Source organism: Engystomops pustulosus, chromosome 5 (genome assembly GCF_040894005.1).
Source record: "Engystomops pustulosus chromosome 5, aEngPut4.maternal, whole genome shotgun sequence".
Classification (NCBI taxonomy): domain Eukaryota; kingdom Metazoa; phylum Chordata; class Amphibia; order Anura; family Leptodactylidae; genus Engystomops; species Engystomops pustulosus.
The window spans coordinates 163,607,291-163,621,122 of record NC_092415.1 but is presented as its reverse complement, the minus strand read 5'-3'; the positions used below and the strand labels follow the sequence as shown (position 1 = coordinate 163,621,122).

Below are 13,832 nucleotides of genomic sequence, written 5' to 3'. Positions count from 1 at the left end.
CTCAATCCTTCTTTATTTAATGTATATGACACAATAACTGTGTTCCTAGGTACCATGGTTCAGAAAAAATAAGAGTTTGAATTGTGCCCGCTGCCATGATGTATGTATACATGCTATCTGCATGGGGTATGTGCAATATAGCCTAATGGCAATCATGAATGGGTTAAGTTCTCACGATGAAGGCTCAATATCAAATTACCTGGAAAATTAGGTTTGGACCTCGTGTTCATAAATTTTGAATGCTTTGAGTTTGTAATAAAGAATCCAGAGTCTTCATGATTCTATAATACAAACCGATACGAACTCTTCATGGTTCCTACAAGAAACAGTCCCCTTATTTTTAGCCAACATAAAAAAAATTATAAAAGCTGGTAACCAGTTCTTTATATAACTTCTTTCAGGCTATTATTTAGGATTGATAAGGAATGGCTTTTCCATTAATTGTAGTTTTTTGGGGGTTTAATCCCTTAAAGGACATCTGCCACTAGGATCAAGGATTGTAAACCAAGCACACTAACATACAGATGTGTGCCCCCTCTAAAAGGAACTGCTCTTCCTTTAGCTTCATATGCCCTGTTATTTATTTAAAAAAGGCTTTTAAAATTATTCAAATAAGCCCAAGGGGCTCTGGGCTCCATAGGTGTTACATCATTTTTAAAGCCTTTTCTTCTTAAAAACAAGGGCATATAAACCTAAAAGAAGAGAAGATCCTGCCTTAGAGGGTGCACACCTGCATGCCAGTGTGCTTGGATTACAATCCTTGATCCTGGTCATAGAATTCCTTTAAGGACACAGCTTGTTTTCACCCTTAGCACACAGCCCAATTTTTCACATCATGTGCCACAATATGCAGCTATAACTTTGGAAAGCTTTATCTTACAGAGTTTATTTTCAGACTTATATTCCAAAAAATAGAAATTTGGTGAAAATTTTGAAAAAAAATTTAGCAATTTTCTGAGTTCTAAATGTTCTGCTCATCATAAGGTTAGTCTAACCTCTGAAATTGGTTGCTAACTAACATTAACCATTTGTGTGTTTTATGCTGACGTTATTTTTATAAGTTATTTTATTAGGATGTTAGTAGGCTTACAGTTCAAACTGCGATTTTCCACACTTTTAATACATTTCAGATTACATTTTTTAATGGTTTTCAAAGTTATATTTATGAGAAACTCTGCACAAATCATCTTTAAAATGGCACCCCTCAAACGTTGCATTTGGTTGATATTACTCATGTTACTGAGCAGCAGGAACAGTGAACCTCCTATACATGTAAATGATCCTATTTTGGAAACTACACCATCTAGAGAGTTTATAAAGGTTTATGTTAAGCTTTTTAACACCACAGATGTTTCATTGAAGGTAATAAAATTGGCTTATGTAAGTGAAAACCTTTTTCCAAAAAAACTTGCTTTGGTCCCTAAATTTTTAGAAGGGTAAGAGGAGTAAATGCAACCCACTTTTTGCACTGTAGAGGTGCATAGTGAGAATCGGAAGGGAAGTTGCATTTATTGGTGGATTTTGTTGGAACAGATTTCCGATTTCAGTCCCTAAGATAGCAGAGCATTAAAAACTCCTCAAGGATTGCAGTAACACTATATTTGGGGGGGTGCAATACCCCCTTTTTTAACCTTAAAGGGGTTTTCCCACTAATCAAAGTTAGGCCGTATCCACTGGATAGTGCGTAACTTGCTAATCATTGGGGGTCTCTGTGCTTGGTCCGTCGGACCCCTCTTTGCCCCGTCAGACTAATGGAGAAGACGGCTTCGCATGACCGTTCTGCTCCATTAATCTCAATGGAAGGTTTTGCAAAAAAAAATCTATTCTGTAATTGATTTTTACGGGTTTTTGTTTGTGTTTTACACACCAAATAGCATAGCTAACATGTTATTTATGTTCTATTGGTCAGTATGGTTATTGTGAAAAATCCCTTGATTTTGCATAGCCGCCTACTAAGCTGTTTTACGTTTTCATTATTTTGTTGATTGCGCTGTTTTAGAGCTTATTTTTTTATAGGATGAGTTGTACTTTTTATTAGTATCATGAAGGGGTAAATTTGACTTTTTGATCACTTTTTATAGTGTTTTTTGCCTTTTTCCCCAACTTCATGGTGGCTTAAGGAGTTAAACACCTGGGCCCACTCTGATTTGCTAATATTAGTGTGATGTACATAGCTACACTGTTTCACTGTATAGTGGCCCGACTGCAATAATGAACTGACACCATGAGCAGAGCTTTAATAATGTAACAAGGCAACTGCGCAGTGTACAGAACCATTGGCTTTCAGTACCATAAACTATGCTGATATCAGTTGATTTTTGCAGGGCTGCAATGTTATACAGATCAGCTAATAATGTCCTATACTACGGAAAGGCAGTTGATTATTAGTCTACTTTAATTATCTATGCTTTCTAGGGATTTATTCTGGTACAAAGGTGTAAGAAAATATGAAAAACAACTGCAGAATAAAGTCTATTAATATCAGCAGAGAATCAAAACTTCATTTATCATGTATTCTATCTATGCTATGTATGGTGTTGCCGAATTTATTACGCACAGAAAGTCATCACTGAATAGTTAGGTTGACAGCCTGAATTAATTCCTTAACACCCTCTTGCCAGCCTCTCAGGCATCTGAAATATGATAATCATTTTCAGGGGTTTATTTTATAACACAGAAAAAAGATTATCCTCAAACATGATTAATTGGATAAAAATGAAAAGTTACATTTCCTCAACCATTATGAATGAAAATTGCTAACACATTTCCACTAAATAATTATTAAATTAAGTTAAAACTATAGTGTTTTTTTCTGTTCTAATTATGATTGTATGTTGTGTGTAAGTTACATATGGTATGCTTTGCAAAAAAAAGCCTTTAAAGTGTTGTCTATGTATATCTGTATATAAAAAAAAAGTTTTTGGGGGTCATTTATCTTTTCCTTCCTTTGGTGTTTTTGCTTCTTTTTGCTGCGTAATGGCTGATTTGCGCCCATTTTGTGCTTTTTTTTATATTACGCCCTATTGTTTTTGCCCTATCGTTTTTGTGTCAATACACTGCGCCTCTTTACAGATGTTTGCTCCCGATTTACTATACTATTGGGCCTATATGGGCGCAAATAATTGCGCAATAACAGACAAGTCCTAACCATGCTTAGGAAAGGCAATGGCATGATTTGTGCAACAAAGTGTGCCTTTTTTAAAATTTGTGCCTAATAAGGCACAACCCCCCCCCCTGCATTTGACAAAGAGCAAAATGACAAAGACAAATGAGGTGCAAAAAATAGACTCACAACAGGCGCAAAAAGAGTGCAGAGAAGGGGGAAATAAGATAAAAGACCCCCCCATGTTTAGTAAAGATACTGTGATAACTAAAGATAGGTTTCAAGCCACTGGAATTCGGTAATAAAAAAAAAAGTTCCCAGCACTAAAAAACTTATAGTGATTTAATCAAAGTGTTACCTTTCCTGAACTACTTCTTGACAATAGGTCATTGCTGGTAACGCTCATAAAGTTCCAAAGGGAATAGGGTCATCTAAGTTCATAATCGACACCATGGAAATAATGATAAATAAATAAGGTAGTACCTCTATAAAGTAAACCTAAACAACAAATTTCTTAATCTCATTTCCTTTTTTTTCGTCTCCCATAACAGTCCTGTAACAGACCTATAACACAGTATACCATATGACTGTTTGTTCTGTGTAATGTAATATTATATCTGTATATGTCCCCTATGATTTGTAAAGCGCTACGGAATTTGATGGCGGTATATAAATAAAGATTATTATTATTATACCACTGAATAATGAATAAATGTGTGATTGTTGGGGTCTAACCCATGAGACCCCCAAAAAGGAGCAGAAAGTGGGCTTCAAGTCTATGTTAACTGCCCTGTACAACTTTGACTTCTGATATTGGCTTGTTCTCTAAGCCACCGTGTGAGTCCCAAAGTAACTAATGGAGCACAGCATGTGTTTGTGTCAAACATGCAGTTCCTAAGGGGTGTCAACCAGGCAGTACCCTGGTACCTGGAAGTCTGGGAGGGCAGATATGTTTTGAAACCTTCTCTGTCCATTCATAAATTCACGGCTCCAAGGGGTTGTATAGGGCTTCCTCAACATCATGATTCAAACACATTCTATTGGGACTGCAATCTAATGATTTTTTTTAAACGTTGCAAATTGTTGAAGATAAGTGTTCATGACATTGCAAGATCAGATACTGTAAAAGCTTGCCTAATTTGGTTAAACTTTACAACCATGTAACAGTCCATTCCTGGATTGAATAATCTACATCTTTCTTTTGAAATTTGAAACAATCAGGGGAAGTTATCATTAGAGTGCCTTTGGCGTTCCGCTACAGACAACTTCCTTGAAATGGCTTTTCCCCTCGATAAATCTGCTGGCAGTGTTTTATGCTGTGGGGGTTGTTTGCGACAGTCTCATAAAAAGGTCCACAAAAAACTCAACAAAAGTCGCAACATAGACTAGGGTGGGGACTGGCTTGAATTTGCATCAAACCTTGTGATTCAGCGAAAATTTTCGCAAAATTGCAAATCATGAATTCAGTCATATAAAAACTAGTCAATGCAAATAATGAATTTGGTACAAGCTGGGTCTATGTCAAAGTGACTTTGCACTGTCCTATGTTCACACACAACGCCACACATAGACAAAAAAACTCAATGATAAATCCCCCCAATTTATTAAAACCTGCATATCATTTATAGAAATATTTACCATTTGACACTGAAGAGGTCTTTCGTCAAACTGGTAGACTTTTAATGTGCCAAAATTCATATGCTTACTGGTCACCATTCTCTCTGGAATTCAAGTTATGAAAAATATTCCCTTAAATTTCTTAAGTATTAAGACTTATGCTTCCTCTTTAGGCAATGCAGATATTCTGACAATGGATTATCATTACACAGAGGAGTTATTATCTGTACTTTTTTCAAGTACCAAAATGAATTGAAAACTTTTTAAAGACAATTCAAACCCACACTGCTCAGTGTGCTACAGGAGATAGGAAAATCAAGTTTTATCACAACATCAACAGAAGAATCAATTATAATTGCCACCCAAAAGATTTGGATTTGGTCTATGTTGCCTGGGCTCAGTACAGTGAGCACAATGAGTGCTCACCGTACCGTGCCTTGGTAGCAAAAAAGATAGAGCATGCTCTATCTTCAGCCGTAAGAATGGCTGTGCAGCATTATTTTCCTAGAAGAGCCTCCAGCTTGCCTAACGTGTGTGGGCATAAGTTCACGTGTATGCAGCCTTAGTTTGTAATGTAACAGACTGAAATGTGGCCCTTAGTTAGAATGTTATTTCTACATTGCTGACAAATCGGTCTAACAGATTGAAGACATGTCGCTCTATCCTCTCTTCTCCTGTTTGTTACACATCTGTGCGTGTTAACCCTTTCTACTCCCCATGACTGTAGTATGCTAAGAGCATAATTTTTTTAAACTTCAAGCTAAACGTAAAGGGGTTAATCCTAACTGCCAGAGCTGTTTAAACACACACAGCGAGATTAGATGTGATCTCCATAGACACACAGTGTACAAGCTGCTATACGGATCTCAATGAGAGGGTGTAGCTTGATTTTTATTACAAACTAAGCAGAATTTGTTAGAAAAATACATTTTAAGAATTACAATTACATTGTAAGAAGTACATTAGAAAAATGTTCGCCACACACAATATAAAAAGTTATTACAAATGACAGTTATATTATAACTTGTATGCTATGTCTGCTGGTATATAAGCACTGAAGTAGTCACAATTTGTTATGCCACCTCCATGCAAAGTGAGCAAGCCTTGGTGGCAGCCACCATCACAACTTCTCTTCTTATGACACCTCAGGATGTGGGCCGTCCCTGGTGGTGGAGTGGAATGGCTGTGCCTTCCCTGGTGGTGGAGTGGAATGGCTGTGCCATCCCTGGTGGTGGAGTGGAATGGCTGTACACTAGCTTTAGCCTGGGCCAGGCAGTGGCGCAGGTTATAGCACAGACCTCTGTCAGGTCAAGTCTGGCAAAGAGCACAGCCACCTGTTGCAAGGGCAAAACCATGATTAATTTATTCTTGTCATTTTTCTAATATGTTCTTTTTTCTCCTTACATAGGCTGGCTTCATGAACTGGGAAAGAGGCTGGAATCCCCTTTTTATAGCAATAATACACAAGGAGGTCCAACCATCCGAAGTACATATATTGCATCATTGTATTTTACACTCAGCAGTTTAACCAGCGTTGGATTTGGAAATGTTTCCGCTAACACTGATGCTGAGAAGATCTTTTCTATTTGTATCATGTTAATTGGAGGTAAAACCCTTTCTTCTATTATTACACAAAGGTGGATATATTATTACATGAAATTATAGGAATAATGACTTGTATTTTGCTGGTTGAGTCGAATTTTTGAAAGAAGCGTTAAATAACTTTTATCTACTATAATGGAGTGGAGGAAGGATGTGGCAAAAAATTAACCATTTAAATACAAGCTGTTTGATAGCTGGTATAAATCTTGGAGACACCAAATTTGTATTATTTATCAGAAATATTCTTTTACTTTTGTATGATAGAAACACAAGATTACTGAGCTTGGGCTTGTTTTTTTCAGTTTACATTTTCTTTCTTTCCGATTTTTGCCATAGGGATATCAAATATCATGCTACACATACACATCTGGTTGTAAGGAATCTGGTGATAACCAATGGGGCTGATTTCATGAGTGTAAATTTTTAAATCATATTTGTTGTAGTCTCTGTTTCTGTAAATTGCTCTTAATTTATCATATGAAACAAATAGGGGGTCATTTACTAAGGGCCCGATTCGCGTTTTCCCGACGTGTTACCCGAATATTTCCGATTTGCGACGATTTCCCCTGTATTGCCCCGGGATTTTGGCGCACGCGATCGGATTGTGGCGCATCGGCGCCAGCATGCGCGTGACGGAAATCGGGGGGCGTGGCCGAACGAAAACTCGACGTATTCGGAAAAACCACCGCATTTAAAAGCGGAAAATGTGTCGCTTGGGACGCGCTTACCTTCTCTTGGTCCGGGTCGGTGAATTTCAGGGCATCCGGATGCTTTTTAGAGCAGCAGCGCCACCTGGTGGACGGCGGAGGAACTACCTTGATGAATCCCGGCCGGACCCGAATCCACCGCAGAGAACGCGGCGCTGGATCGCGAATGGACCGGGTAAGTAAATCTGCCCCATAATGTTTTGTTCACTTCCATTCTGAAAGGTGACTTTTTTATTGCCACTTTTCAAAATGTTGCATTGATAGATCAGGTTTATAAAAGCTAAGCAAGCAGACTTAAATGTGGAGTGTGTAGCAAGTTATATAGGAGAAATTCCAAAATGAAGTAAGTCCAAAAAGTCACAAAAGCCCATAATGGTTAGCCATCTAAGACTTGATCTCCAACTTGCCACCCTTCTTGATGTTAGCATAGTACTATAGTACTATCAGCAGCTAGGGAGCCTGATAACAAAGTATTGACACCATGGGTTCATATACCTTAGGGCAGCGATGGGGAGCCTTTTAGAGAGCAAGTGCCCAAACTACAACAAAAATCTGCTTATTTATTTCAAAGTGCCAACATTGCAATTCAAACAATAACTTATTGCTTACGGCTTTGCGAAGCTTTGAACTGCATTGGCACCCTGAAGACATCAATACAGTAGGAAGGGGAGAAATTGAGATTATTATTGTAGCTTTACTTCAGGGTCCCCTGTACAGGAAGAGTTGCAGGGCAGGAGCCCAAATTATAATCCAGCACTATCCACATTTCCTCACTCCTCTTGCAGTCCTAGGCAGCCAAGGAAGTGTTGCTTTAAAATAGTACTGAGTGCAGATTATCCTGTGTGACCTGGGACTGCAGGAGGAGGCTATGGGTCCTGTCTTATTAACTCTATGCTGACGACCGGGGTGCCCACAGAGAGGGCTCTGAGTGCCACCTCTGGTACCCATGCCATACGTTCGCCACCACTGCCTTAGGGCATTACCTCATGAACTTAAACATCCTAAATGGCTTCTGGCCTGCTAATTAGTATGAAAAGGCAGAATTCTTGAGCCTGAATACACATGAATACCTATCATTCCAGGTAAATTTTTGCATATTGAAATTATGCAACACACACTTGACTTTCTTTTCATTATCCTGTACAGCTTTGATGCATGCCTTGGTGTTTGGTAATGTAACAGCTATAATCCAACGAATGTACTCCAGATGGTCCCTTTATCATACAAGAACCAAGGATCTGAAGGATTTTATACGGGTACATCACCTTCCACAACAGCTGAAGCAGAGAATGCTTGAATACTTTCAGACCAATTGGTCAGTCAATAACGGGATAGATTCTCATGAGGTACCTTCAAATATTTTAACAATTAATCTTGTCCTTATTTTAATTATTCAAATTATTATTAATATTGTCTTATTTTGAAAATAGAAAGTGAAAGTTTCAAACTTGAATGTAATAGTATAAAAAACACAAGTTATAAAAGTATGTTAAGATACTTAAGGGAACACTCACATCTTCTGATCAAAAAAATCTTTATTCTCATGGCAACATCTTACAGAACCATGGATTCCGGGGGTCCCTAGGTGACAGACTGCTTCCCACGTATAGCGTTTTCTCACACCTCCAGATAGTTAGTTATAATATAGTTAGTATAGTGTGCTATAATAAAAACAACCACGGTTACCTGAAGCAAAAAAAAAAGTTTTTGAGATAGGACAGGACATTTTGATAAAATAGTTTTCAGCGTGTTTTTTAAAGCATGTTTTAAACAGCTCAAAGAATTGTCTAGAGCACAGGATCTGTTTTGTAGACCACAAGGATTTAGGTCTCTTTTTAGTAAAAACTGGACCAAGATGCTTAAAGCACCTACTCACACCTTAAATTCATTTAAATGGGAGCCACAATCTGCAGTGACTTGCAGTGTTTTAAAAAGTTTTCATACATAACCTTAATTTACTGTATTTAGTACAAAATATTGCAATACAGTGTTTTAGAGCGGTGACATGGTATAAGTGTAGCCTATGTTTCTAAACATTTTTATATACAGTATCTGCACAACTAAATTTCAAATTAATGGTACATGGTCCCAACTCAAAACTGCTTAGGTGAGATAAAAAGATAAATGGTTGAATTCATCCATCATTCTAAACTTAAAAAATACATTTCCAGCTGCATTAATTCCTTATCTGTTTCTGACAGCTCCTGAAAGAGTTTCCAGATGAGCTACGTTCAGATATAACGATGTATTTGAACAAGGAGATTCTACAACTATCCCTTTTTGAGAGTGCTAGCCGCGGTTGCCTCAGGTCTTTGTCTCTGCATATCAAAACTTCCTTCTGTGCTCCTGGAGAGTACCTACTGCGGCAGGGAGATGCTTTGCAGGCAATTTACCTGGTATGCTCAGGTTCCATGGAAGTTCTAAAAGATGGAATGGTTTTGGCTATCCTAGGTATGTAAATCTTTACTTTATTTACTGTGTACTGTAGATTATAGCAAAAAATTTAGTTTGCGCCCATATTTTCTAAGAGGTCAGACCCTCTTTTTGGATATAAGTGCAGGAGTGCCGGCGGGGGGGAATTTTAACACTGGTGTTCAAAGCACCAGAGTTAATGAATTTTAATGGAATGGAACTTTTGGAACTTGATGCCATTGCAGTATATGGTGGGTTTGCTGAAGACCTGTTACAGTTTTCCACTGGCACACTGTAACAGGTATTCTAAAATGACAAGCAGTGGAGTCTTGTACAGGTGATGTGTCGTCACTCCCCAATGACATGGGAGTTTCAATCGTAGTCAAAACAGAGGTGCCAACACACCACTGGCATTTAACACCAATCGCTGGCAGCTTTGCATTAAACACAAATTGATGCTGTTACCAGAGGGTGTATGTTGCATAATGTAGCAAAAACACAACATGTTTGAATAGGGCTCAGCCCATGAGCCCAGTTCATACAACCCTAATGACACTGTGTCGTTAAGGGGTTACAGTGCAGCTACAACTTCAAAAATGTTTTTGATATTTTCCAGAAGTAAATAGTGCAGGTTCCCACAGTAAACTTTGCAATATACTTGTAACCTTTCCTGCTGACTCTTTTAGCTACTTTCATCTGTAATGAACATCGTTTCTGAAAGCTTTCTTATAAGCTTTCCATATACAGCACATAGATAGCGATAAATAACTTTTTCCTTAAGTAGAAAATATTTCACTTTATTCAGTTCTGTAAAAAGAGTAATATATCCAGTGACTGTCTATAAGGTGTTGGGTCATTATGAAAGTTTTGACCGATAATTCCTATACGAGAATCCAAGATAGAATATAGAGAAATTGAAGAGGGTGATCCTGTCAGATGAATCACTCACAAAAACCTCAATCTAATAGCAACTGTACATAACAACAGTATTTTGTAATGGCATTAACCCATTCACTTTCATCTTCATGTTTGAAAATAATACACATAGCATACTACAGTCAGGGAAAGTACAGAAAGGGTTAACACTTACTGCTCAAAGCTGTGTAAATCAACAGCGAGGAGAGAAGAGAGAGTCTTGTCTTCAGCTTAGTAGAGGGATTTTCCTTGACAACAACTAAGTAACACTGTAGCGAAGGAGCATTTTACAACCTGTTTCATGACAAACTAAGCAGGATATCTCAAGCAATATTAGGAATTATCTCAAAAGACAGTTACTCTTTAAATGTACTAGTTAATTTGACCTCTCCCACTAAGCCTTACCCTTACCCCACCTTTCAGGAAAGTGACATAAGAGACTCAAATGCACATAAAGTCCCCAAAAATGTTATTGTACCTTTTACATTTTACACCAGAAACTGCCAGAAACATATGGTAAATTGTCTAACATTTTATGTAATTTATTTTATTTAAAAAAAAAACTTTTTAAAAAAAACCCTTTAAATATTTAGATTTTGTTTGTTAAAAAGGCACCTTTTAATTGCCAATATTTTTAATATGATGATTAAACATTCTATTATCATCTCAAAAGTAAAAGGTTTTATTAAATGAGAGCTCCTTCTCCAGTTAATGATGAATCAAATGATATTCAGAATTTAAAAACGCATCAGTCACTGCTGTATCCCAAATGACCAGTTCTTCATCTCCAGACAAGGTACGATAGAATAATGCTGCATAATTTTGTGATGATTGCGTGTTCTTCACTTGACACATTCTCATTAGTTCTCCAGCTAAGGAATTGCAGTTATTTTTAAATGAGATGTAATCAGTGAAATATGGGATGTCTCAACAGTGAAATCTAGAATTAGGAAACTGCATATTTCTTATCTAGGATTTTATAGTTTTCATTTTTGAAAACACCTAAAAAGCGAACCAAAGCTGGAAATGACAGAGTTTGGACTTATTATTCAGAAATGACTGCACATTTACTACTGTCCCCATAGCAATTATTGCTAGCTTATTGTTATTCCAGTATAAAGCCTTACTGCATACCCAGCAATCTAAATAAAAGTATAATATATGGGATCCCTTTTTTAAGAACCTTTAACTCTTAGGAGTATTTAGGCTACCAAGACCTGTTTTGCAAAACACAGTGCGGGGGACCTATCATCACATAGTCTGCTTTTTCTACTACTTTTTGAAAACTTTTTGACAAAGAAGTCTCTGAAGGTAATACAAGAAACCAGACAACGTGGTGATAAATTACCATCAATTTGGCAATAAATCTGTCTTTTAGTCAGTCCCTATAACAGCCTGTCAGTTCCTGTCACAGCTTGTCTGTCAGTCCCTGTCACAGCCTGTCTGTCAGTCCCCATCACAGCCTGTCGGCCAGTCCCTATCACAGCCTGTCAGTCAGCACCTGTCACAGCCTGTTTCAGTCCCTGTCACAGCCTGTCTGTCAGTCAGCCCCTGTCAAAGCCTGTCAGTCAGTCCCTGTCACAGCCTGTCTCAGTCCCAGTCACAGCCTGTCTGTCAGTCAGTCCCAGTCACAGTCTGTCTGTCTGTCAGTCCCTGTCACAGCCTGAATATCAGTCCCTGTCATAGCCTGTCTCAGTCCCTGTCACAGCCTGTCTGTCAGTCAGTCCCAGTCACAGCCTGTCTGTCTGTCAGTCCCTGTCACAGCCTGAATATCAGTCCCTGTCATAGCCTGTCTCAGTCCCTGTCAATGCCCGTGTGTCAGTCCCTGTCACAGTCTGTCTGTCTCTCTGTCTCTATCCATCTTACCTTACACATAAGCTTGTAGTAACCAATCAAAGTGCAGAGCTCATATTAATGACCAGTGGCAGAACAGAAACCAATCATGGTTCAGCTTCCAACCACCACAGCAGCGCCAGACAATGGTTCTTGTATATGATGGTTAATAAATGTATTTTGGGAAGCGCAGGGTGAAAATTGTGGCTCAAAACCTAGTCTAAGACATTCCCTGAGTCACAGAGAGCGGCTGTGCAAAATTTGGTGACTGTAAAATCGATTCCTTTAGCGGACATACTTACAACCATACATACATGTACTCAGCTTTATATATTAGATTATGGAGAACAGACAATTTTGTAAGGTTAGGAAAATATTATGTTTTTTACTCTTTCTTTGAACGGTATGTGTCTTTTGCTCTGTTTGAAAAAAAAACAGCAAAAATAAGATACTTGCCCCACAATGGGGCTCATTTACTAAGCATCCGCGGACCGCATTTTCGCCGGGTTTCCCGACGATTTCCGTGTTACGCTGCTTTTAACAGGGGTTTTTAGCACATGCGATTGGATTTTGGCGCATCGGCGCCAGCTTTCACGCGACACAAATCGGAGGGCGGGCAGTCGGACAATGCGACAGATTTTAACGCGCGGGATTTAACATCGCAAATTGTGTTGCAAGACATGTACTCACATACACCAGGAAGAAAAAGGTGAACTCGACAGGACCGGGTAAGTAAATGTGCCTCAATGTCTTTTTTAGTTTTAAGTAATCTGCTTGACATACTTTCAAAGAAATAAAATAATATAACAATTACAATTGTTCACAAGTGTAGGTTGCTATCTACTGCCAAAATTAAACAATAAAAATATATCTTCAAATATATCTGCATGTATAGGGTGCATAAAATAGATGTATGGTGTGCATATATTTGCATGTATGGGGTGCAAGTGGGAATAGACACATTTTTACATGGATACAGACAAATATGTTCTGTTAATCTGACAACAATATCTATAGGGAATTCCATATTTAGGAGGTGATCCAAAATACCAGTACTGACACATTCAAGTGGCTGTATGGAAAATCATTGCCAATTTTAGCTAATAACATTATATTTTATTGATGACAAATAGGTTTATTTTACCTATTGATAAATTTGTGAAGTAATTATCGACAATTTTCCCACAAATTTCAGTTGGCACGTCCACATACGAGAGGTACTTGAAGTTTTCCAATGGTCTTCAAGTCTGCATTATGTTTCCTGTAAAGCTTGTACAATATTCTGATAACATTGCATCTGTTCTTTACAGGGAAAGGGGATCTAATAGGAGCAAATCTATCAATTAAAGATCAAGTCATTAAAACCAACGCAGATGTCAAAGCACTGACCTACTGTGATCTTCAGTGCATCATCCTTAAAGGCCTTTATGAAGTTTTGGACTTTTATCCTGAATATGCACATAAATTTGTGGACAACATACAACAAGAACTTACATACAACCTTAGAGAGGGTCATGAAAGTGATGTAAGTGCAATTGCCGGTGATATCGGTAAATGAAACCATGTAACAGTGTTGCTCTATATTGAAGAATTTTCCTCTTCAGTAGTTACAGATTGCTTGAGTTTCAGCTTGGACATGCTGT

The 13,832-nt window shown here is 38.0% G+C and overlaps 1 protein-coding gene and 1 long non-coding RNA gene across 5 annotated transcripts in view; one reads left to right on the top strand and one right to left on the bottom strand.

Moving 5' to 3' along the window:
• Window positions 1-13,832, bottom strand: part of LOC140133450 (uncharacterized) — a 125,836-nt gene that overhangs the window by 37,906 nt on the left and 74,098 nt on the right. The window lies entirely within an intron of this gene.
• Window positions 1-13,832, top strand: part of KCNH8 (potassium voltage-gated channel subfamily H member 8) — a 252,604-nt gene that overhangs the window by 187,540 nt on the left and 51,232 nt on the right. For all 4 annotated transcript variants that reach the window (XM_072153654.1, XM_072153653.1, XM_072153652.1 and 1 more), the window contains 4 exons: window positions 6,129-6,326; window positions 8,176-8,375; window positions 9,231-9,480; window positions 13,500-13,714. In XM_072153654.1, the coding sequence (XP_072009755.1) occupies window positions 6,129-6,326; window positions 8,176-8,375; window positions 9,231-9,480; window positions 13,500-13,714 (863 nt within the window). The remainder of the gene's footprint in view (window positions 1-6,128; window positions 6,327-8,175; window positions 8,376-9,230; window positions 9,481-13,499; window positions 13,715-13,832) is intronic.